Source organism: Drosophila eugracilis, unplaced genomic scaffold, assembly GCF_018153835.1.
Source record: "Drosophila eugracilis isolate 14026-0451.02 unplaced genomic scaffold, ASM1815383v1 contig_952, whole genome shotgun sequence".
Lineage (NCBI taxonomy): Eukaryota > Metazoa > Arthropoda > Insecta > Diptera > Drosophilidae > Drosophila > Drosophila eugracilis.
This window is the reverse complement of record NW_024573870.1, coordinates 637,990-662,120: the sequence shown is the minus strand read 5'-3', so window position 1 is coordinate 662,120 and position 24,131 is coordinate 637,990. Positions and strand designations below refer to the sequence as shown.

Here is a 24,131-nt window from a genome sequence, read left to right as displayed (position 1 = left end):
GTTCCGTGTTTTCTATTTCAAATCTCAAGGTACATCCTCTGTGGGAAAATTTTTTTCCTTGTGTTTTGGCTATAATTTTGGAAACAAATTTTGGCTATAATTTTGGAAACAAATTTTACAGCTTGTGTTTGCAAGTGTGACGTAGTCTACTTTTGGGCGTTAGTTTATTATAGTAAAATTCTAGATCTCTGATTTCTAATGGCGCCCTTTCTTTGAAAATCCTTTATGAACCTATTATCCATAAATAATATAAAAACAGTTATTTTCTTTTTTTAAACATACTTGAAATGTTTAATAACCTGAAGAATTGCAAAATCGAAATAAATCTCTTTAAGGCCAAGGACAGCCTTGATAAGGCCGTTAGCCGAGACTCCAACCCACACGTAGTTTCCCACTTTCTGTATCTTGTTTGCGCATTAACATCTTTGCACATCTCGCTCACACTCCCCGATACTTTTGGATACTATACTCACCCACACAAATGTACAACGATGCCGGCCGGTTAACCACGGTTCTGTTGCCTTCTCACTCTGACAACAGCCACTTGACATTGAGGCAGAATGTGAAGAAGAAGAAGAAGAATCTTGGCCAGCTCTCAGCGAACCACTGCCCACACCCCACCAATGCCCCCCGCAAATCATTCAAAGAGACGGAAGAGAGAATCGAGTGCACTGAAGAAAAAATCTCAAAAGCTAAAACAGTTGAGTTTAAAAGATGAGAAGTACTTTCAAAGCAAAGTTCAGAGAATAAGTCCTTGCTTTTGTTATTAGAATTAATTTTAAAAATGAATTATACATATAATTCAAAATTCAATAACCCCTCAGGATTTCTCTAGGTGTGCGTGTGGGACTCGCCCCTATGAAAGACCGTAGGGTTCCCATACTTTGATGAATCAGGCGGCGTTATTCTCGCTCTGCTCCGCTCATTCACTTCCCATCAGTTGGCCGTGTCGGTTCGTAGTTTCCCCAATTCTCCAGTATTCCGCTTCCCGATTCTCAATTCTCTCGCGGTCGTGTGCCGGTTGTTGTTGTTCTCGGTTCTCTTTGAAATTCCGCTTTCGTGGGTGTGTATGTATAATTTTGTTTAATTGCCATTATTCCATGAGCTCAGTCGGTTAAGAGTTTTCATTTTTCGGATCTAATCAGACCGAAATTCCCCCGGGAAAAATAATAATAAAAAAGAAAAGATAAAGGTAGGGCCAAAAATAAAAGAAAAGAAGAGCCACAGGTTGGTGTTTCGCATACAGATGAGCAATGAGAGCATCTCTCACGTGGCCCAGAAACTGAGTTTCTGACTCCGTTTCTTTTGACTTTTCTCTCTCCCGCCCTATGGGCAAAAAACAGTGCCGTGTTCCTACCTACTTGTTGTCTTCGCGGTGATGTAATATGAGCCAGCCCAGAAACAGAAACCGAGTCCTTAGCCAAACAAATCGGATACAGGGTGTGTTGGCCTTTAGTACAGTGAAATTTGGTGAAAGAAATTGGCCATAAATGTGTCAAATGTAGATAATAAAATAATTTGAATAACTAAAAATAAATGTGTTATTCCAACTTTACGCATTTATAAAAGATAAACAAATTTAAAGTGAAATGATACTCAAATAGTTAACTTTCGAAATGTATTTTAAGAAGCGATAAAGTGTGACAAATTCATTTAATTATGCTTTTAATGTGCGGTTTTATTAAGAATCAGTTTTATAAATATACTTTTTGAGTTCAGTGAATCATTGAAGTACTTCCATAAATGGAACCTTTCACTGTGCCATGTTATCCGCCTCAATTGGGGCTTGATGAGGCCACAATTGAGGGCCCTCTGTGCCAGAGTGTTGATTGTGCGCTAATTTGTCTGGGGTGTGTGTGTGTGTAAATAAAAGTGAAATTAGCCGCTGCAAATTGCATTGTAATTCATTTAACAAAAAAGTCGCTCGGGTCGTCCAGCTCCAGTTTGATTGATCGAAAAGGGAAGAGTGTATACGCGTAGTGTATTTATAAATATAAAACTGCGGCTATTTTCATGTTCAAGGTTGACTCACAAATAGAAACCCCCACATGATAGGGTGGTGGTGACCAACAAATTGTGACAATTTCGACCGGCACGCAACAGCGATTGGGTCGGGACTAATGGGTTTTGCTCATTACAACCTCACCTGGCCACAAATTTCGAGCGGGCTTATCACGTAAGCCAAAAGTTTGACTATTACTTTGCCGGCCAGCTGTTCAGTGCTGCTCCAACTGTTATCAGTTTTTGGGTTTTTCTCTAATTTTATGAGTTGGTTTGGATTTAAGCTGCAAAGTAAACAAGATTCCCCCTTTTCTTTTAATAATACAAACACACGCCCCTTTTTACGTTTATCAACTTCAGTTTCCGCTTAAAATTATAATTTATTTTCTTTACTTTTCAAATGCCTTAACATTGCTTTCTTAAATTCGAGTCGAGTGCAAGCAAATAATTTTGAGTGGAGCGCTGTTTCCTCGTGATTACGCAAATTTAGATTGTGGGGGACACTTGGGTACGAGTACATATCTGAGATTGCGAATTGAGTTGTGCTAATTAAGTGCGGCAGTAAACATTCTGAGAGATCCATTAAACCGGTTTATGGTCGCTTACTCGACCATTTCGTCAAGTTGAAAAGTTCCCGAACCTAGACAATAAGAACTTATCACTGTGACTGCGAGGCTTGCTGGTATAATTATTGATAATTGTTATAATTAGCCAAGGGCTGACACCGAATCGGCCATTCGCTGCCGCTTTTATCAGAGCATGAAAACGAAACATGTGCTACAAATTAGATAAATTCGATGGACAAATGTTTGTTGTCAAAATGAACCAGAATGGTGTCTCGGGGAAATCATGACCAAGCAATTGTTCAAAATTATAGATAACAGATAAGTCTTATCATATTAATTCGACTTCTTAGAACTCTTTAAGTGGCCAAATCAAAGTCCATATATGCGTATTAATGTGACGCATAAGTGAAAAATACAAAAGATAAGATGGTCAATAGCAATTGAAAGTGTCGAAATGTCTGGGACTTAAAATCTAACAAGATTATCCATATCGATGATATTCCCACCATTGATACTTTCTGTTTTAGGAGCTAATACTTTTTAATATTACTACCGCATGACCAGTCCATGTTCGGGGCTTTTGGGTACTTGAATAACCGTGTGGTCTCCAGTTCACGTAACTCCATTTGTATTCCAAAGATAGCCTTGCAATACGGGGCGAATGCGTGATCAAATACCGCAGTTATCGAGAGTCAATAATTACTTGCATTCTTCTCAAGATTTAATAATCTTCAATATGCTTAAGTACTCGGGGCATTTATGGCAACACCTCAACAAGGGGATTCCATAGCCCCAATGAGTGGTAGACATTTGTCGGAAGCGTGCAAAGAAGCTTAGTCAGATGGTCAACAAGTTACCAAACAAAGGGGATAACTCCCTTTCTAGTATAATCTCTTACTAGTTGATATTTTCTCAAAAGATATCCTTTGCTTGCTGTAACAATTTTAATCTAACATTAATTCACATTAAACGATTCAATTTTCTAAACTCAAAAGGGAGTTTTGCTAACTCAGATGTCTCCCTCGGCCAGCTTGAATGTCTTGAGATCGACATCGTCGTAAAGAGCCACTTCGTGGCCAGGATCCTCGTTCTCCTCATCCAGCAGGCAGTAAATGCTATCCGTTTCCTGTTTGATAATCTCATCACCCAGTCGTTTCCAGAAAGGACGACAGCGATTTTTCCACTGACGTAGATTGAAGAAGGCACAGTAGCGTGTAGTAGAAGACTTCAGCATTGCCATGTAGAGTGGTGTTATCTCGTCGGCCATTAACTTGGCCTGAAGATAATTGGCCATCTTGCGGCTGTGCTGATCGTTGAAGTCCACGTAGATGCGTTTGGCATGCTCGTAGCACTTCTTTGCAATACTCGTCATTTGAGTATCCTTGGCGAAGATCTTTCCCAGATGTAGCAGAATCTTTGCTTCCAGATCCCGATGGGTGTAGAGACGGGACAAGCGGAGAGCACGCTTGTAAGAGGAAATGGCTTTGTCCACGTGTTCGAAGCTTTTTTAGGGAAAGTTTTACCTTACATTTAGTGGTATCAAAAGAATGGTTTACTTACATTTCGGAGCATTGCCCTTGAAACAAATAGTACTTAATGTTAAGCTTGACAAAGCGGTACTCGGTGCAGGCCAAGACCTGGGTGCGGATTTGGTCCAGACACTGCTGAGCCGAGTTGTAGTTTCCAATCTCCATCAGGAAGTAGGCTCGCTCAAGAAAGGTATCACAAAAGATTTCCATGTTCTTTTCTCTGCCAACTGAATGTTTGATTAGAAATATGATACCGAATTTTATTTTATTGCTTAAACTATAAACAAAATAAGTTCTTCCAAGAAATTGGATTTTACAGGCCCAGAGAGAGTTATCTCTTTGAAGTTTAATATAAGGACCATAAATTAACCATTAAAAAATAATTAAGCAATAAAAGGTCACGCCCATTTATCATTTGCAAATAACTTTAAACTTGTTTATGATTTGTTTTTATCATAAATACCCTTGCAGGTGGTTTCAAAAATCATAAATAAGCATAACCTTTGGCAAGCCCTATTTTAATGAGCTTAATAAATCTTTTTAAGGCTGACTGATAAATAAAATCATAAAAATATAAATCGCATGATGGTACTCACTTACTTTCCGCTATAAGGACTGTCGCCCGACGGGCCATGGCCACAGCGTCCTCTGGATGTTGTCGTACAATTGCCTTGCCTTGGATGAGCAGTTGCCTGGCTAGATTCTGGGCCACCAACTCGTGGAGCGTAAGGCTGCCAGCGGGCATTCCCACCTCTGCGGTCCAGACGTGACCTCTCACAAGATCCATGGCAATTTGCAGATATTTGATAGCAGAGACACGCTGACCTGTGTTCACAAGATACATGGCGTAGGAGTAGTAGATACGCGATATATATTCTGCGGCGTCACGTTCTTGACCTTCGATATTGTGGCATAGAGAGATAATGTGCTCATTTAGGGACACCAGGGCGTATCCGTATTTCTGGCGATACGGCTCCAGCAGCTGCATTGTCTCGAAAAACAAAGTGAAACACTGTTTCAGGCCACGATGTTTGTTCAAGCAAACTGCCAGTTCGGCATCTCGGAGACGATCCACCATTCCGTAGAGCAATTCCGAGTCATCAGATAGCCGTTCCCTGATGTTAAGACTCTCGAAAAGTCCCTGCTCTTTGGTGGCCAGACAGTGCAGAAATTCCGGCAGCATGGTACATCCCGCACGACGTAACTCATCCTCCAGGGCCTCGAAAACAGGACCCTTAAGTCGTCGAGCCTCGTCGTATGTCAGTGGCTTAATACCTTCCCTTATGGTCTGGCGATCGAAGTTGATCTCTCGGAAATTTCGATGCGGAAGATTTCGCTTCACCTGGCGCGTAATCCGCACCTTCTCATTCTGAAACGCAGTGTTCATGATCTTCGATTAAGTCTCAAAAATGTGTATACATTTGTTTTGGTGAATGTTTTATTTTCGAATGTATTACATTAATATCAAGGAAAACTTTAGCAGAAAACATGGAAACAGTTTAATTTTTGGTTTAAGACCGTACTTAAACTATTCCCAGTGGTTCGGAAACTTGTATTGGCAGTTTAATGTAAACGGTTCTTATCTTTAGTTATCTAGGATCAGTAGTCGTAAAACTGCTTATCAACTGTTTAGTGCCTCCAAAACTAACCTCTTGACGTTTTCCTTTCTACGGCTTCAGTTGACTGCACGCTTCCAGATAAAACAGTTCGAGTGCTCCACTTGTTGGCTGTGCTGTCTGTTCGGTTTAGGCCATTTAAGCATTCGCTTTAGATCGCATACGTTCTGTAGCCTCTCGATCGTCAACAACTCCACTGATCCGCCAAATTTTCCACTTCCTTTTGTTCGTAGAAATCAAATCAAATAAAATCACACAATGGCCAGCGAGGACACGAGCTTCATTCCCGATCTTCCCAACGGCGGTCCCTTGGCCGTATACCGAAAGAGGGCCAATTTCGACTGGAAACGATTGCGCCTGATTTTTGAAAAGGAACAGGGATTGCGTATTAAGGTAAGTGGGTTGCTATCTCTTATAAAGTGAAGTAGTAATGGATGAGGTTTTTGCCTTACATAACAGCTTATCATGTCGTTGAGATTTGGCTTAACTTTCTAGACTCAATACAGTCAATACATTGATGTTGTTATCCAATAATTGGTTATAGAATTTTAAAATTAATTTCTACCATGACGCTTAGTAACAATATAAAGTGCAGCTGTGACAAATTAATTTAAGAAATTTGTTTTTTAAACTGAAATCCAGACAAAAAATGTCTAAAATAATGGTTTTTTTTTGTGTTTTCTCTGAGATGTTAAAGAAATGTAGAAATCAATTAAGTTCTTAATTACGAATCCTTTTTAATTCTCAGTACAAAGTCTGGCGCTGCCTGGAAAATGATCCCCTTTTTGCCCACTCCTCCCGAACGCTGCCAATGGACGAGCAGAAGCGCCTTTGCGCCATGCAGGTGAATCGCATGAAGCACTTGGATTTGGTGCCCAAGGAGATCGAAAAATTGAGTTTCTCTGCAAAGACCAAGTACTTGATGTACATCAACGAGGCATTGGCCTGCTATTCACCCAGCTTATCGGTGAAGATTGCTTTGGGCGTGGGTTTATTCAACAATGCCATTCGTGCCATGGGCACTGAAAAGCACACAAAATATATCGAGGCTGCTTGGAATCGGGAAGTGATCACCTGTCTGGCCATCACGGAGCTTTCGCATGGCAGTAATACGAAGAGCATTCGGACGACGGCCACCTATGATCCCAATACCCAGGAGTTTGTGATCAACACTCCCGACTTTGAGGCCGCTAAATGTTGGGTGGGAAACCTGGGTAAAACTGCCACTGTGGCCATGACTTTTGCCAATCTCTACACAGCTGATGGTGAGAATCATGGGCTTCATGGTTTCCTGATTCCCATTCGTGATCCCAACACACTGCTTTCGTATCCCGGAGTCCTGGTTGGCGATATTGGAGAGAAGTCTGGTCTGAATGGCATTGACAATGGCTTTGTGGTGTTCACCAACTATCGCATTCCCCGCGACAATCTCCTCAACCGCACCAGTGACGTAACGCCGGAAGGGGTTTACGAAAGTGTATTTACCGAACCAGGCAAGGTTCTTGGAGCAGCACTCGAAAGCTTCTCCGCCGGACGCATAGGCATAATGCAGGAATCGGCTAATACCTTGTGTAGTGCCGCCGTAATCGCTGTTCGTTATGCCGCCGTGCGAAAGCAATTTGGCCCAGAGCGACAAGGCGAGGAGATGGCCATCTTGGAGTACCAACTGCATGTAAGTAAGATCTTTAAAATGAATTATGATTATACTAACCCATTTTTATTCCAATCCCAGCAATATCGCATCTTCCCCTATCTGGCAGCTGCCTGCGTCCAAAAGATCGCCACTGAAGAGCTGACCAACACGTACATGGAGATCATAGCCCGTTCCCAGGCGGATTCCAATGGTTTTGATATTTTGGTAAGCTTTCTTAGTATCTTAACTTATATTAAATCTAATGAAAGAAATATTTTAGACTCAGAATGCTGCGGAGATCCATGCCTTGATCTCTTCTTCGAAGCCTTTGATAACTTGGTCAGCTCGGGATGCCATCCAGGAAGCTCGTGAGGCTTGTGGTGGTCATGGCTATTTGGCAGCGGCTAAACTTGGTAAGATGCGCACTGATCATGATCCCCTGTGTACCTACGAGGGCGATAACAATGTGCTGGGACAACAGGCTTCCAACTGGTTGCTTCGCCAGTGGAGCGCCAAGCAACTGGAGACGCCCATTGGCAGTGTGAAGTTCCTGGAGCAACGAAAGGAATTGCTTGCCCTTAATTATGCATCCTTGGTGCAGAAGACTCCGATAACCAGTTGGCAATGTGAGTGAATAAAAATAATATATAGATTCCTTAAATAATGAGTTCTTTTCCCTTTCAGTCTCCCTCAGGTGCTACGAGTGGCTGTTGTGCCATTTGATGGCTCAAACCACAGATCACATCAACGGCCAGTTGGCAGCGGGAAACAGTCGCTTTGAGGCCAGAAACAACTCCCAGGTGGCCGGAGCTCGGGAGTTGTCTTTAGCCTATGCAGAGTACTATGCCCTGACGAGCTATGTGGATCATGTTAGTAAACTAAAAGTGGAGGCCACATATGCCTCAGTGCTTCGGCTGCTGTTCGATGTCTATGCCATGTGGCTGCTGGAGAAGCATATGACCAGCTTTTATGTGGGTGGCTTTGCTAGTCGGGATTTCTCGGCTGCAGTGCGTCATCTGCTATTGGATAGTTGCCTCAAACTGAAGGATATGGCTGTGAGCATAGCAGATGCCATTTCGCCACCCGATTTTGCCCTGAATTCGGTTATTGCCCGGGCCGATGGTCTGCTTTATGAGAATTTGCAAAATGAATTTATGACCAATGAGGGGGCCTTCCAACGGCCCTCCTGGTGGCGTGATGTCATTCTACCGAGGGCTCAATCAAAACTTTAAGGATTCCCACCGAGTTGTCCAGGAGACGAGGATGAAGACAAGTGCCTGACTTGGAAACTGAAGCGTTCGGCTGGCGCGAAGCAAACCAAGTTTAATTCTAATTGTTGTTGCCTCAATGGTGATCAGGTATTATGGCAAGCTACATTCGCAACGATCCTAGTAAAACGTTTTTTTTATCATATACCAACTATATCATACATTCGAGTATTGTAAGATGAAATCTGTTACTAGTTTACGTTAAAATGAGTTAAAGTGAAATGTATAAAATGAGTTAAATAAAATGTAAAAGAAAAACAGATAAAGGTTTCAATGTTACTTTTCCTAAAAAGGTGTCTAGAGTTAATAAAATTGTTTTTAAATAAAGTAAAAAGAGGTAGTTAAAGATGAAAATGCAATTAGTAAGCTTGAATAAGAAAGTGACACAAACCTAAATACTTTTTTGCAATGTTAAAAAGTTGATGATTTTCTTTAAGCTTTTTTAGCTCATACTAAAAAAGATAGTATATTGACCTAAAAGTTATATCAGAAAGAAGAAACAAAATACCTATTTTTTATTCAAATTTTACTAGCTATCGAGCCTCCCTTTTCTTAACATTAATAATAAATCCCCGCGGCGAGTGATTCGGTAAGCGGTACGAGACTCTCTAGTCAGATGTCATCGCGGCGTCGTCATCGGCTGCGGGTCAATCCACAGGTAACCGATCGTTTATAAGAGGACCTGGACCCACCTGATACGAGTCAGACGTTGCCCAGTTGTCGCCCAGTGAAGAAGATCGGAGAGTGCGAGAGTGAAGCCCCGAGTGAGCCCCGAGATCGAAAAACAAATAAAACTGGTCAAGAATCGAATCATAAACAAATCAAGTGAGTCGCGCTCGCTGTGTGTATGTTTCTGTATCTCTTTTTATGAGAACTGAGAACTGTTTGGGATTCTCTATCTGCCAAATATATACAAAAGTCCCCTCTCCCGGCGATCTCGGCAATATAACATTGATAGTTTTGCCAATTTGTGGCGCAGTTTTGGTTCCGTACTGGGAAGTGTATGTGCTGTATATTAGTCGTTCTTATCAGTGAGATTTTTTAATGATGTTGTATGGAAGTTCGCATTGAAACAGTTCGGTGATCATCAAAGTCAGGGTCGGACTAAAAACAAAACACGTTCGTTCATCGGTAGTGCTCCTCAGATGAGTTCCTTTGTTTCCCCAGAGTCGTGCAAAAAGTTGTTAATTATTAATATTTTATGTACTTATAAAAAAAAAAATATAAGAAAATTATTAATCATTCCGAGACCGGTTGCTGGGCTTCAAAAGTTATTCAATTAGAACACCCCAATTGCTAAATGCAAAAAATCCCCGATCTTAATGGCAACTTGATAAACTTCTGTAAAAAATGACAAACAAAAGGGGTAACAAATTGAAATATAAATGGCGCACCAAAAATATATATGTGGCAGATGACACTGGCGGAGGGAAAAAAAAAAAACAAAACAAAATAATTCAACAAAAACATTCAATATCAATTTCTAAACTCTGAACAAATTAGTGAGAACCGGTTTGTTCTTCTCTTTCCCGCCTTTGGCTTTGGCTTTTGCAGTAGTCAATAAAATACCAAGTCATATGGGGATCCATTAATTTACATTTTGGGGTTTTCTGTTTTCGATATGCTTGGCCAGGCCCTCTTCCCTCTGCCCGTTAACTTCCCACCGGCTCCGTGATTTCTTTTCGCCAATTCATTATTGAAAAATCGTGTAAAGCCAATTAGTTTGTGGGTTGGGCTCTGGAAAATATATATGAAATGCTTGTAATTGCCGACTCTGGGGGTGTAAATATATCGTGGCTGGTTAGGCCGGAACGGGGGGATGCAGTCAAGCCAATGACCCTCGGTTAGGCATCCAAGAATCGATTACTGCGAGTGCATCCCCCATCCTTCATCACTTCCCGCACAGATTACCGGCTTATGCAAGCGGATTTATGGATTCTGCCCTACGGCCAGGCTAATGACAATGGTTGGGAAAGTATCTGGAAACAATGAGCCAGCAGATCCCAGTCATTAGCAGATGCTACTAGGCAAACTTCAGATCAGATCTTATATAAGTCTAAGTCATCTTGTCATCCAGCTGCGAGTATATTCATTTCCGCTTTAGTCCTACATTCCGACTAAGTTAATAGGCTCTAAAATATGCATCGCTGCTCGCAAACAAGTTCTATTTACACTAATTTTAAAAACCAGTTCTTAATGATTTCTTTGTTTTTTACACCACTCAACCCCACCCACAGCTCAAAGTCAAAACGATTTTGGCATACGCAGATGTCAGTTAAGTAAGATGTGGAAACTTCTGCTTATTTGTGTGGTGATGAGTGCTCTGAATGAAGAATCATCTGGAGGTAAGTAAACTCATAAATATTTGAATGATTTCCTGAATAATGACTCTGATTCTTCTCTTTCAGCCAACACTGGACCAACCCGGAGACGCCGTGCCTATGCCGGAGGTTATGCCGGAGGTTATGCCAGTAGTGGTGGAGGAGCTGGTGGCTATACTGGATCGTATAACAGCGGCGGTGGAGGCATTGGACATAGCAGCTATGTGGGTACTGGCGGTGGAGGTGGTGGTGGTTACTACGATTACGATGACTATGGTGGCAGCTCGCCCAACTTTGGCATCATCGATCCGTATCTTTTCCACCAGCAGCTAACGAATCACATCCTGGCCCAGAACTACGCCAACCAACAGTAAGTTTTGATCTTATTCCTGGAATTGTAATGGCTTGGGGTTGTGCTTGGGTAGTCATATATTGGGTGGCTAAGGGTTAACCTAACGCTTGAATCTATCTATTCCTGTAGAGCTATAACGGGTCTGGCCACTGCTGGCAATGCTTATGCATCTGCGGATGCTTCTCTAGTCGACGACAACGATATGTAATTACCTTTAGATAGTCTTTAACTAACTAAATACTAATTTACGGACCTATTTGTTTAGTATATACTAATCATTTATCCTTTGCAGTCGCATCCAGCAACAGATTGCCGCCCAGCAGGCCTACCATGACAATCTAGTCCGCCAGAATCGTTATCGGGGAGGTTCGAGCTCGAGTTCGAGTTCGAGCTCGGGCACCGGATCTGGATCTGGATCGTATGGTGGATCTTCCTATAACTCACATCGCTATGCACCAAGCTATGCCTCCGCCTCGGGCTCCATCGGACCCAATGGCTATCGCCAGACGGCCTTTATTAACCCAGCCAATCCGGTAAGGGATTACCTTTTGTTCATTTCGAAAGGAACTTAATTTAACTTTGATTTAATCTGCAAATTAAAAATCATTTCAGTTATATTTACCATAGAAATAAATCTGTAAATAAACTAATTTAAATTCCTTATCTACAGGCCTCGCCCAACATCGTGAATCGCTTTGGAGGCGGAAGTGGTGGCGGCTCCTCGTTCTCCAGTTCCAGCAGCTCCGGAGGAGGCGGTGGCGGTGGTGGTGGCGGCTACAAGGGTGTCTCAGTGTCATCCTACAGCCATAGCAATGGAGACGGAACCAGCCGACGTGGCGCCCAGACCACGGTCAACGACAATGGAAAGGTCACCTCGTACTCGGTGCACTCTTAAAGAAAATCGAAGGATATCCTTCCTCCGACACCTTCTGGTGGCTAGGCTAATACTTACTCCGGTCTGACGAAGCAAACCGAACCCATTTAATATGTGTAAACAAAATATATAAATATATATGTATTTTATTTTATATTCACTGACTTTCTTATCGGATGAGGAGAGGTTTCCTAATTCAGAGCTTTCTTTGATTAGAAAGTTACGCTCTCTCTATGCTAAGTTCGTTTAAATATATATTTTGACCTTGATTATGTGGCATTCAATTGTTATACATAGAGTCGAATTTTTTTATTTATTTTAAAAGATTATTTGTATTGCTTTTTATTTTGTTTCTTTGTTTTCATTTTACGGTGAACGGATGAGAGGTTCAGAGGTCACCGGGACTAATCTATCTCATTGAAAATTTCAATATAAAGTGGCTAAATTTCAAGATCTTATTATTTGTTTGAGATTGAGTGGAACGGCAGACAAGAACTGGAGGTGTTTACAGAAAATATCTAAAAGAATATTGCCACTAACTTTATCAAAAAGTAAAACTTTTTGTTTTCAATTTTCATAGAATAACTGATCTGCCGATTAGATTAACCAGACTATAGATTTCCATGTTTTTCTATCGTAAAACGCAATATTGTTTACAAAACTCATGACAACACAGTTTCCAGAGGCTAGTTTATTTTTCAAACACGTCGAAAAGCGAAATTATTACTTCCTGAATTTGAGCCAGAGCCCAAGGTTGTCTTTATATATTCCTTCACCTTGGTCACAGTTTTTTCTAAGTTCAAAGTGAGCTCATTACCATTGTCTTCCACCTATAATCGTTTTGCTATATATGTTTGTAAGCAATCAGTATAAAGCGATAATGCTCAGTGTCGTACATGGCAACTATATAGTATATGCCTCTTGAGCAAGGTTCCGCCAGTTCTGATGATGTCGCAAGTAACTTTCAGCATTCGGCTTTCTGCACTAATTCCGAGCTCCAATTCGATGTCTATGTGGAATAATCTGTAGGTCAGAAATCAATCAGTTCAAGTCTGAGTTATACATATATATATATATATATATGATTCTTATCATCACCAATTCGGAGGCTTTAAAGCTGAGCTTCATCCGCTCGATTGCATCAGTACAATTTAAATCGCGAGTGCCGAACGTTTTTCCGGACAAAAGTTAAAAGTAAAATTAACCAAAATGAATAAGCTGCTGATTTTGGCCCTCTGTCTGGGTGTGGTCTGTGGAGGTATTGAAATTTTCCTCAATTGAAAGCTCCTTAAAAATGCAAACAATATATGTTAAGAGTGTTTTTGAAATCCTGCGGATCTGGCAAAAGTTTTTTGAGGCTGCTTATCAGCTGCTTATCTGCTGCTTCCGAGTGTCGTCAGCGACTTTTGGGTTTTTCCTGAATGAAATTTTTACACAACACCTTGGGAAATTGTGTAATTTTCTGAGAATGTAGCGCGTGCAGCGATAAGAGATTGTAAATCTTTTGAAGGGGTATATTAGCATTATATTTTTGGGAATACGCAGTTTGAAAAAGGACGAACTTTATCAAACGAAAATAAATTTTGAAAGTTAGAGGTTGAGATGTGAATTCAAAAAGCAGAAGTAAAGTTTAAATACTTTTTGTAAAGGAAACATTTATTATTAGAAGTTTATCTTATTTCTCAAGATTAGGTATATGATTTAGATTAAGATTTAGACATTTAAAAATATATATTTGCTAAAATCTTTTGTATTATCTGCCAGGAATCTAATAGATTTTTCTTGTTTATCATTACAGATTTCCAGGCAAGGTAAGTTGGCTTGTGGACTTTGTAATTGTTTCCAAAACTAATGGTCTGTTTTTGTTATATAATATTATTTACACTCAAAGTAGATTCAAACGCGACAGTTTTCACTCTCGGTAAGTGCCTGGTGGCAAATGTTAAAGATTTTTCTTTTTTTGATTACAAAAAATTGAAATTTCCCCATTGGCTGGCATGGCACTTCAAAATTCCAATCGAAATTAATTCGAATTAATAATAATTTATGAAATTGTTGTATTATTTTTGTAAAAAAAGTTAACTAAGTTTATTCCTTGATTATCTAGCCACTACAGTTCCCACCAGCAGGCGGTGGAGCAGGCACGCAAGAATTCCGGTTACGATGGAAGCTTTGGAGGCGGCTATGGAAGTGGCTTCGGAGGTAGCTTAGGCGGTGGCTTCGGAGGATTTTCTGGTCAGGTTGATGGATCTGCTAACCTGGGCAAACTGGAGGGCTCCTACGACGTGGTGGGTGCAACTGAATCCGCTGAAGGTGCCAGCGCTGGCGGTGCAGGTGGTGCCGTTGAGAATGTGGCTGGTGTTGGTGTGGGAAGCACTGGATCCTTCGGTTCCGGTTTTGGTGCCCAGAATGCTGGCTCCTTCGGCTCCCAGAACGCTGCCTCCTTCGGTGCCCAGAATGCTGCCTCCTTTGGCTCATCTTTCTCCAGCAACGCCGCCTTCCAGACCAGCTCCGCAGCCAACTTCGGTAGCACCGCCGCCCACCAGGTGGGCAGCAATGTGGAGTTTGCTGAGAACTCCAATGCAGGCAACAAGGTGGACTTCGGTGGCGGTGTTCAAACCGTGCAGACTGCTCCTTCTTCCGAGTATTACAGCCACGAGAAGGTTGTGAGCACCCCACAGCAGGTGACCTACACCATTCCCGGCGCTGAACAGCGTTATTATCATCATGAAGAGCGCATTGTCGCGCAACCCACCCAGCGGATAGTGCAGACTCCAGTTCAAACCGAACACTACTACCAGCGCAAGGTCACCACCACCGCCTCGGCACCACAGATCGTGCAGCCAGTGGCCAGCAGCCGCTTGATCTATGGATCGAACTCCGCCTCTAACTTCGGTAGCAACTTTGCCAGCAATGCCGCCTCAAACTTTGGAAGCAACGCCGCTTTCACATCTCAGTTTGGCAACTCTTTCGGCCAGAATTCCGGATATGGCGCCAACCACAACAGTGAACTGACTCACCTGGTCAACCAAGCTCATCAGGGTGCCCGTCAGCAAGCCGGCTCTCAAACCAGCTCTCAGGCCACCTCAGGCAATCTTGTGCAATCTGGCAGTGGCTTCAACGCCGGCCTCCAATCTGCCCAGCAATCCGGCTTCAACTCCGGCTACAACAGCGCCTTCAATGCCGGCTCACAGTTTGGCTTCAACTCAGCCAGCTCCCTGAACTCTGCCAGCTCCTTGAACTCTGCCAGCTCCTTGAACTCTGCCTTGAACGCCGGAAGCAGTGGCTCTCTGCTGAGTGGTTCCCTGTTGGGCGGAAGCCACGGATCTCTGCTGAGCGGACAGGTTGGCGGACAGCAGTCTCTGCTCAGTGGATCCCTGTTGGGCCAACAACAACAGTTGGCTGGATCGGGCAACTTTGGAGCTGGATTCGGAGTCGGTGCCGGTAACTCAGGCAGTGGCTTCCAGACCAAGGAGTGGGAGAAGCAGTCCAAGTGGTCTTCCCAAAACTCGGTGAGTCTTATTTATAAATATTAAAAATTAAATATTTAAACTTATATTTTCTTCCATTTCAGTTCGATTCCAATGGAAATGTGAACAACTACAAGGATCTGGCCACCGGTGAGAGTGAGAATATCAACATCAACGGAAAGAAGTACGGATACCATGCCGCCACAGCCTCCGTCGATGACAACGGCAAGATCGGCACCCACAGTGTTCACTCGTAAATGGCGACTGAAACTCGCATCCAAAACTAGAAACCTGTCGTGTTCTTAGGGAGTGTTTCGTAATTACCTCCAAATGTTTTTGTAAGCCAATGTGAAAGTAAAATGAAGTGTTTAAATGTCAAAATTACATATTTTATTTGGAAAAGTTGAAAGAAGAATGTCTACTTACCAGTATTCCCAAGGTTATCTTTGGGGATTGATGATAACAATGGGATTGATGATAACAATGGGAATACTGGTAAGAAATAGTCAAGAAAAAGCTATACAAAAACCACCAGGACACACCAGCTAATCCCAGTGGCGTCCCAGTGGTTAAACAAAAGTTAAGTCCTTTTAAAAACTACATCGACTGTTTTATTTTAAAAAACAATTAGTGACTAACTTAAAGCTAGGAAAGGTGAAAGAATCCAATTAAGGAGAGTACCTAATCCTCACGAAAAGGGCCTCTCCAGCTTGCCGTCCACCACCTGGACGACGCCACTATTGATTACTTCCCTTATGCTGATCTGTGGGATCTCTTCTGGCTATTTTGCTATCTCGACGACGTCGAAAATCGGCGGAGGACATGCAATAACAAGGCTTCCAACTGGGTCGCCGATAAATCTGTCCCTGTTCCTGAGGCACTCTCTCCGTTGTCCAAACCGGGACATAGTGCGTCCAGGTCTCGCCGTTCCTGTAGATGCTACCTGTACCAGAATTTCCACCGCTATACTCGGGATAGTATTGAGGATAATATTCTCCGCGATTCGATCCCTGATAGCCACCTCGATTGGTGCCCTGGTAGCCACGTTGCTCGCCGGAGAAGTTGGGATTCCACTGGGATTTTGGATCATAGGGTTTGCGAGTTTTGTGCTTTGAGTCGCTTCCGCCACGACCCTTGTAAATGGGAACACTGGCGTCCTCTGTTTGTGGGGATTTGGGAAAATCAAGGCAGAGGGAAAGTAAGTCAGTGAGTTTAGTTAAAGTAAGCAAGTACGATTAAGGATCTCAGTTCTTGATTTGTTAAGAGATCTAATTTCTTCTAAGTTAACTTTCGAGCAAAGATTAACTTTTCACGTCACCACTGCAGAGGTGGTTTCCCCTAATTAAATTCCCCAAACTGTGACCCCTTATTGATATTGGAGCTAGGGGAAAAGTGAAATTGAAAGGAGATTTCGATGGCTACTCACCCTTGTCGCCCTGCTGCTGAGCGGAACTGGTTTCATTTCCATCCGAATCGGAGGTTATTTCGAACGTGATGTCCGTGTGGATGCCCACACGCTTCTTGTGCTTCCCCAAATCCGTAATTTCCACGCTCTCCTTGGACTCTGTATTTGTTTATTTTTTTCATTTAGGGGTACGCCCAACGGGGAATCCAGTTTGTTAGTTTTTTTTTTTTTTTTTTTTGGTGTTTTGCATTTTTGCAGCTGTGAATGAATTTAATTACCTTTCGTTTGCTGCTGTCCATCGCCTGTATCGACAGTGACCCGGACGCCATGGATCTTAGGTCGATTGCCACCCGCTGGATGTTCCGCTGCTGCTGCCTCCACTAGAACCAACTCCTCCTCCACCACCACTTAAGCCCCGTCCCGTTCCTGGGTCATAGCTCCCATTTCCAGTTCCGCCCACCTGTCCTGGCTGACCGGGTAAACCCGTCTGATTGTTGCTGCCATCGCTCTCATCGAAATCCAACTTGGAGGACACTTTATTCGCCTGACCTGGTTGCCAACGCCATCATCATCGTTGTTTGTTTTCGGTTTAGCATGGAAATTAGATTTACCAGAAATTTAATTAAAGTTATGCAAACACTCCTATACCCATACCCATTCCTAAACCCAATCCCACACCCACAGTCATCTCCAGCGTGGACTTTAATCGGACGAATTGGAGCGTGCTGCGGGTCCGTGGCATATAAGTGATGCAATTAGCACACGCTGACTTATTTATGGATATGCAACGATTCAACCGACTGAACTAATCTGGAACTTGAGCTGCCGCTGACCGATTTGAGGTTGCACTTCAATATGCACGGCCACAGCCAAGCCCACAATTATGGGATTAGTCGCAATCAGAATCGGATTTGGCTGGGGGAGTACCAATTAGACTACCACTTCAAGGGGGAGGGACAAAAGGGTCCGACCTCGGGGTGCGAGTTTACGATGAGCTAAGGATTTGCCGAGTATCGCGTCCATCCAATTACTAAGGATTGCTCAGTTAATTCTGCGGTAAGCCTATCTCTGATTTGTATACTTTTGGGGTGAAATATGATTTTAAGGAATAGGTTTTAATTTGAAATAAATATACTTTCGTATTTGCTAAGTGAATTGGTTGGGATTTCATTTTAATTCAAATGTTATTCACGAGTGGAATGTCAATCCAAAGTGTAGGCGAATAAATGGTAGAAAATTGATTTAATATACTTTCAGGATTTTCAATTTGTTAGCCTTAAAAACCTGAAATAAAATTTATATTACTGGCGACTTGATTTAATAAATATAGTTTAACAGACTTTTCAGCTATTTTAGGCTGATCCCCGATCTGATCTGATCTGATTGGGTTGCTTAACTTCGAAGTTCCCCTAAAACTGGAATTTCCCTTCAATGGAGTGTACACGAAACCCCATCTATTCCCGAAAATTCCAGCTGACTCATGGAGGAACTCCATCTTTCACCCGCCGCGTGATTGATGGCCAACCAATTACTCGAAACAACCTTGGACACAGTGATGAGTTAACAGCAGGCCGCCAAAAAGTATAAACACAAGGTGGGCGGTGAAAGAGCTCGTTGTTGACAGCATCTCGCCGTGAAGAACCGAATTTAATAATGGGTATTTCCCAAGGAGTTTCTTAATAAGAAAAACAACAAAAAAATCACTAGAATGGAGAGCGTTTCGTGTGCGCACTTGAAAACCGCCGACTAACAACTAAGCGAGGCAAAACAAGCAAGTTGATTTCAAATATCTACGGAGATTCATTAAGATTAACTGGCGAAGCTGGAGAGCAGAAAAAAGTTGCTTTTGTTTTTAATTCTACTTAAGTTTTAGTTACTGTTGATGTTCTTGCACGGCACAAAAAAATGTGGAACGAAATTTGTAATTAATTGGGTTTAAACTTTTTCTAATATTGATTGATTGGATGGAAAAATTCCCGTAAGAACAAGTTTCTTTAATATTAAGAATTTTGTTAAATAATGATGTGATAATTTTAATTTGATGATCGTAATTATGAACAGTTTAAGCAAGAACAATGCAATAAGAGCTTTTGTATTAATCAAGCACGTTAAAGTAGTAATTCCAAATCCTTGACTTTTTAGGTTAAACGAGAAAAGATAATAGAGTATAGATTTTATTTCTAAGAGTTAAATAACATTAAATATTAATTTTTCTGTAATTGTATTTAATTTTTTAAAACATTTTCTTTTAGTGTGCTTCTGTTGTTGACGGCTTGTTAGAGCTTCGCGGATAAGATCTTGACCGTGCCTGGAGTGAGTTGTTGCTGCCGCCGTTTGAGATGCACTCGTGGGTGGGGCCTGTTGCATCTGAGCGTTATGCGTAGATCAAAGTAGCCCCGTACCCCTGGTCCAGTAATTGGACCTAATCGGTTGGCTAGCATCTTTTGTGATTGTTCCGATGTAGTTTCCGTTTGTATCTTGGAGATTCCATTGTATCGAGCTGGCGCTTTTTGTTCTCCACTCAGGTCTGTGTTTGTTTTTTGGCTTTTTTTCATAACGCTCTCATCGTTAATCATGGGACGTCGAGCGCTACTCTATGGCCAGTTGGCAATTATATTCTGCGGCAATTTTGACAGCCACCAAGCGATTATCGTCATTAGCCCCCCTTTGGAAGCTCGAATGCGAAGTTCATCTCGTCTCAAGTTCAAGTTGGCTATGAAAATAAATTGCGCTGTATTCGTAGGTTTTATTGAGTGGATTTCTTTTGGGGGTCTTTCTTATTGGTTTTTGTGTGTTTGGCCTGCATTATTTTTCCTCCCCTAAGCCCATTGGTGGTGCACTAATGAAGCATTTTCTCATTTGTCAAGGAACGCCCCCGAATCAACCACTTCCTCGAGATAGGAAATTGCATTAGTTTGGATCTAGATCTGGGTCTCCCCATAACCGCACATGTTGGAATAATAATGTCGGGCCAAACAAATGTATAAGCCATAAATTTCATCCCCACATCACCGTTCTATATACAGTGGGCCCAAGGCAATTAATTAGCAATTGCATTTGGCGCTGTCATTACGTGTGATAATTAAAAGGACTTCCCGGTTAGCCAAAGTATCCTGGCAAAAGAAAACGAAAGAAATCCTGCACAAATGTATGGCCATAAATTGTATGGCCACTGGGCCAAAAGATCCTGACCCGTCTGCAAATGCACTTTAATCTCGAATTTATCAAGCGTAATAGTTTTGCCCCTTCACTGCGGTGTGGGTTTGCCCGGGAAGGCTTTTGTAATCTCAGGGATTAGACAGGCATACATGTGGACACGTGGAGAAAGCCACATATCAAGTAGAAGTGGGTGGGTCCGGACTGTGGGTTGGCCCGAAACCATTAAACAGATGGATTTCCTTGTCAACCATTTCATCGCCAGGTATGAGTGGTCTCGAAACTAGAGATGTTCAGGGGTATTCTGTTTTCTGAAGATATTGTTAATCCTTTCCAGTTCACGATTCTATGTTTGGTATGTTACCAAAATGATAAATCACTTTTTAATCTAAGACTTAAGAAATATTAGAGGTAAGTTATTTTAAATGATAAATTGTAATTACAAGAAGTAGCCCCTTAGTGATAGGTATAAAGCCGTCTAAATATTAATTCCTCATCATCCCGACTTAGTATAGTGTCTTTGTTGACTCCACCTTAGTGGGTTTCATTTCCAATCCAAGCCAGAATCGGTAACCCCATTTTAGTCTCTGCACTCGACTGGGTGACGGACAGCTTCTTGCCAATGCTACTGTGCGTTGTTATGTGGTGGCCAGCGATTTGCATAAAGTTTTGCATTTGCTTACATCAACTTAATTTTCATTGTTTCTATGCATTTGTGCTGCACTGGACGGACGGACGGACGGACGGAGGAGAAGTTCAAGTGCGTTTCCAGCGAGTTGCTTGCATAATTCTATGGGCCCTTCAAGACCAGAAAAACTTTTACACTCGAATATCTGGTGGTGAGTGGTGAGACACTGAAAAATCTCGCACGGACAAAGGCATACTTTCGGGCTGGTCCTGTTGAATGAAAATTGGATTTTTGATATACTAACTTTGATGATTTTCGGGGGTATCCAAGCGGAGTTGTGTGTGTGTTTGACTTGGCTACAGTAGATTCTTTGTCCATAAATGTTAATTACACAAAATATATATGCATAATGGCCGACAGAAGCCTAAGCGAAACACCTATCCAACAGATGCAGATACAAAGATACAACATGTTTGCCTAACCAAAGACAATTACCATTGTTTTCGGTAACCGGACAAGGGCCGGTTTGGCAAACAATTAAACTGGCAAAATCAAAATCGAAATTTACTAATTTATGCGTCTAGCTGCCATTTGCAGTCTATACAATATTACAGCCATTTCTCTTTCCATATCTTATATTCCAGACCCGAATAAATTGCACAATTTCGAGGGGCCATGGGCCATGGGCCATCCTTGAACTAATGAAATAATGGGCCAGCCGAATTAAATTATGGCCAAAGCAGTCCCAAAGGATTCTCGACTCAGGACACGAGTCTAAGGGATCAGGACAATAACTAAATTTGCACCCGGGTGGGTAACGAAATTTTTTGATTGCATTGTTGCCGTTTGATTTGCAACCACTCGAGGAAAGGCCACCACTAGCGGTGCCACCCCACCGAAGGGCAATTCGACACCTTGCTGGAACATCGCCCACCCACCAACCCAAACACCCCTCATCTTCCGCATTGATCCCACCGATCCACATCCGCATCTGCACTTCCGACCCTCATTGACTATTCACACCCATGTATTTCTATATCGCGTCCTCGTCGTCGTCGTATTATTATTATTTTCTTCTTCTCTTCTGGCTGTATATAAAATTTTTATTATTTGCTCGTTTACGGCTTTAGCATTTGCTATTTCCCTCACTCAAGCGCTTGCTTTCTCTTTCTTTTGGTCCTGGTCTGCCTGGGTTTATCGTTTCTCGTGTAGTGCGAAATTATCACAAAACGCATTGAATTTGCTTTTATTGTTGGCGGGTGTCGGCTGCCTTTGGTCGCTTCCAAGTGGAAATCATTTTCCACCCCCTCTTCATCATTTCCCTTTCCATAACCCTGAAAATTTCCATGCACTGCACGGAAAATGTTTAACTGAACTATTTAACATTTTATATCTTAAATATAAAAACATTTTTTATACTTTTACTTCTAAGTTATAGTTAATAGTCTCATCCTTAAACCCATTTATATTATTTTTCTATAGTTATGCCTGATACTAAATTTCAAGTGTAGCTGCAGCGGAAGGTACGAGAGCCTGCTGCCTTTGCTTTTGCCATCGTCTTATCGTCTCTGCGTCCTTTGTTGTGTCGCCACCGCCATCGCTGCTCCTGATGCTCCCGATGCCGCTGATGTGGTGATGCTCTGTCGGTGGATGGCAACCACAGTGGTTGACTTTCTATTATAATGCGGCTAAAAACCTAGGACCGTGGTAAACTAGCAAATGTCATATTAAGGCGAGAAAGTTAGGAATGGAAAGATCATTACTCGGATTTAATTTTTTACTAAAACAATTTCAATAACAAATGGATAAGCAATAATAGTTCGTACCTGCTTACTTTATTTTACATCAATTTGAAGATTTTATCACTCTTTTGCACCTCAACCCACTGTGCATGCTAGGGTTTTCACCTTCCCACATAGACGTAATCTGGCAGGTTGCTTGAGTGCAAAAAAGTTGGTTTAAGGCCCTTGAAAATGGAAATGTTGGGTTCCGTTTCGAGGGCTGTCGCTGCTCCTGTGGCTTGTTGACCGACCGTCCCACCCTCCAAGGACGTCCCCCACCTCCTCGACACTTAGCTGACAATGAGCAGTGACAGCGTCGAAGGGGGGACAAAATATTGGGGTTGGTATGGGGGTTAGCTGGGGTGGCCCTTTTTAAGACCCTCTTGCGGTCGTACCACAAAACCCTCAGACCTCCGTTCCCCGGAAGTCTGCACGTCTGTTGCATCTGTCGCATGCCGGAACTAAGCGAAAAATTTAGGAGGTGGGTGTATTATTTTGGAAGGAGAACGTTAACCCCCTGGGGAAAATGCAGTCGATAATGATGAGTATTCGCAGTGGCGATTATGATGAGTTCGATAGAGCTGGAAGCGGGACAACTACTCGACTTGACATGCATGATTTAGTGTCCCGTCTGCCGAGTTCCACTTGGCCAACCCTGCTGCTGCTATGACCTTCATCCTCTTTCGCTGCAGCTTCCATTTCGCAAATTGCAAATAAGTCAGTACAAAGTGCCCCCGAACCGTGTCGTGTGACAATTCTCGCAAATTATGTTTTTTTTTTCGTTGTGCTTCCCTCCAGTTGGGTAGGAAACTGCAGCCAGCCTAATCCGATTACACTAGGCTACAAAGATTGAGTTTTATGAGTAAATATAGAATGTATCGATATTTACTTGAAACTTTCTTGGCGATATTATGTATTAACTGATGCAAAATGAAACAAATATGTGTGTATTTGAGAACTGATTTCTAGACTGTGAAATCTTTGTTGCATAGTGTAAATGCACCCATTTCTATTCCAAAACGCGCTGCACTTTTGGATATCTCGCTGCCAGCATATGGCACACTTGGGCTGCAGAGGATTCGAGGTCCTCCTGCTTTTCGGTTACAAAACGGATCTGGAACCGGTCTCACACACGCCCCATAATTGGATTTCGATGACTGCAAATTGGTGATAATTTCGATTCGCTTCCGGGCAGCTTCCACCGAACGCACGTGGTTCGTGAAAATGCGACCATCTGCGCCCGATAGGGCAGACTCTTTATGTCTGGTCGTGACCGGCTAAATGCGGATTTTACAAATGGACAAACGGATTGGCGGCTCCCAGTGTCCACAATGGCTCTTTGTGTCTGGTCAAACAGCCTCGCGGTTGTGGACCAAAGCTAAGCCCACAGAAACATTTGGAAAAGTGGGACGCGAAAAGCAAACGAACTTGCGCCTAATACTTGATAAGAACTACTATATAAGTGTTTGCCACACATTTGGGGATTGCAGTAGGCAACTACTTTATCATCATGAAGACCTTAGTGATTCTG

General features: G+C 42.4%; 5 protein-coding genes and 1 long non-coding RNA gene across 12 annotated transcripts; 3 read left to right on the top strand and 3 right to left on the bottom strand.

Annotated features, from left to right (window-relative positions):
* The first annotated feature begins 939 nt into the window (after positions 1-939).
* On the top strand, positions 940-9,114 carry LOC108107129 (peroxisomal acyl-coenzyme A oxidase 3). 3 transcript variants are annotated; one of them, XM_017214528.2, is made up of 6 exons: positions 940-952; positions 5,946-6,105; positions 6,461-7,384; positions 7,445-7,570; positions 7,626-7,971; positions 8,030-9,114. In XM_017214528.2, the coding sequence occupies exons 2-6, from the start codon at positions 5,971-5,973 to the stop codon at positions 8,575-8,577; spliced, it is 2,079 nt and encodes a 692-aa protein (XP_017070017.2). In that variant the 5' UTR covers positions 940-952; positions 5,946-5,970; the 3' UTR covers positions 8,578-9,114. The 3 variants fall into 3 exon arrangements, with proteins under 3 accessions (XP_017070017.2, XP_017070016.2, XP_017070015.2); XM_017214527.2 differs by having other exon boundaries at positions 941-1,063; XM_017214526.2 differs by having other exon boundaries at positions 941-1,067.
* Positions 3,493-5,530, bottom strand: LOC108107131. The gene is made up of 3 exons (XM_017214529.2): positions 4,697-5,530; positions 4,128-4,323; positions 3,493-4,069 (listed from the first exon to the last, which is right to left on the bottom strand). The coding sequence occupies exons 1-3, from the start codon at positions 5,481-5,483 to the stop codon at positions 3,577-3,579; spliced, it is 1,476 nt and encodes a 491-aa protein (XP_017070018.2). The 5' UTR covers positions 5,484-5,530; the 3' UTR covers positions 3,493-3,576.
* A 189-nt stretch (positions 9,115-9,303) lies between the features above and the next one.
* LOC108107168 (loricrin) lies at positions 9,304-12,314 on the top strand. 3 transcript variants are annotated; one of them, XM_017214581.2, is made up of 6 exons: positions 9,304-9,438; positions 10,851-10,958; positions 11,022-11,304; positions 11,416-11,490; positions 11,579-11,819; positions 11,957-12,314. In XM_017214581.2, the coding sequence occupies exons 2-6, from the start codon at positions 10,898-10,900 to the stop codon at positions 12,179-12,181; spliced, it is 885 nt and encodes a 294-aa protein (XP_017070070.1). In that variant the 5' UTR covers positions 9,304-9,438; positions 10,851-10,897; the 3' UTR covers positions 12,182-12,314. The 3 variants fall into 3 exon arrangements, with proteins under 3 accessions (XP_017070070.1, XP_017070072.1, XP_017070071.1); XM_017214582.2 differs by lacking the exon at positions 9,304-9,438 and adding an exon at positions 9,567-9,710; XM_017214583.2 differs by lacking the exon at positions 11,416-11,490.
* A 977-nt stretch (positions 12,315-13,291) lies between these two features.
* Positions 13,292-16,011, top strand: LOC108107103 (fibroin heavy chain). Of its 3 annotated transcripts, none has more exons than XM_017214490.2 (5): positions 13,292-13,418; positions 13,959-13,971; positions 14,055-14,081; positions 14,268-15,672; positions 15,735-16,011. In XM_017214490.2, the coding sequence occupies exons 1-5, from the start codon at positions 13,370-13,372 to the stop codon at positions 15,885-15,887; spliced, it is 1,647 nt and encodes a 548-aa protein (XP_017069979.2). In that variant the 5' UTR covers positions 13,292-13,369; the 3' UTR covers positions 15,888-16,011. The 3 variants fall into 3 exon arrangements, with proteins under 3 accessions (XP_017069979.2, XP_017069978.2, XP_017069980.2); XM_017214489.2 differs by having other exon boundaries at positions 14,052-14,081; XM_017214491.2 differs by lacking the exon at positions 14,055-14,081.
* Positions 16,012-16,218: 207 nt separating this feature from the next.
* On the bottom strand, positions 16,219-18,772 carry LOC108107105 (hyphally regulated cell wall protein 1). The gene is given in 6 exon segments (XM_017214492.2): positions 16,219-16,378; positions 16,380-16,789; positions 17,057-17,194; positions 17,314-17,386; positions 17,388-17,584; positions 18,578-18,772. Coding segments are annotated over 6 exon segments (963 nt in total). The 5' UTR covers positions 18,663-18,772; the 3' UTR covers positions 16,219-16,318.
* Positions 18,773-22,004: 3,232 nt separating this feature from the next.
* LOC108106896 lies at positions 22,005-23,864 on the bottom strand. Its single transcript, XR_001772412.2, has 3 exons — positions 23,490-23,864; positions 22,646-23,440; positions 22,005-22,531 (listed from the first exon to the last, which is right to left on the bottom strand). It is a non-coding gene; the product is annotated as an uncharacterized LOC108106896 (long non-coding RNA).
* Positions 23,865-24,131: the final 267 nt, after the last annotated feature.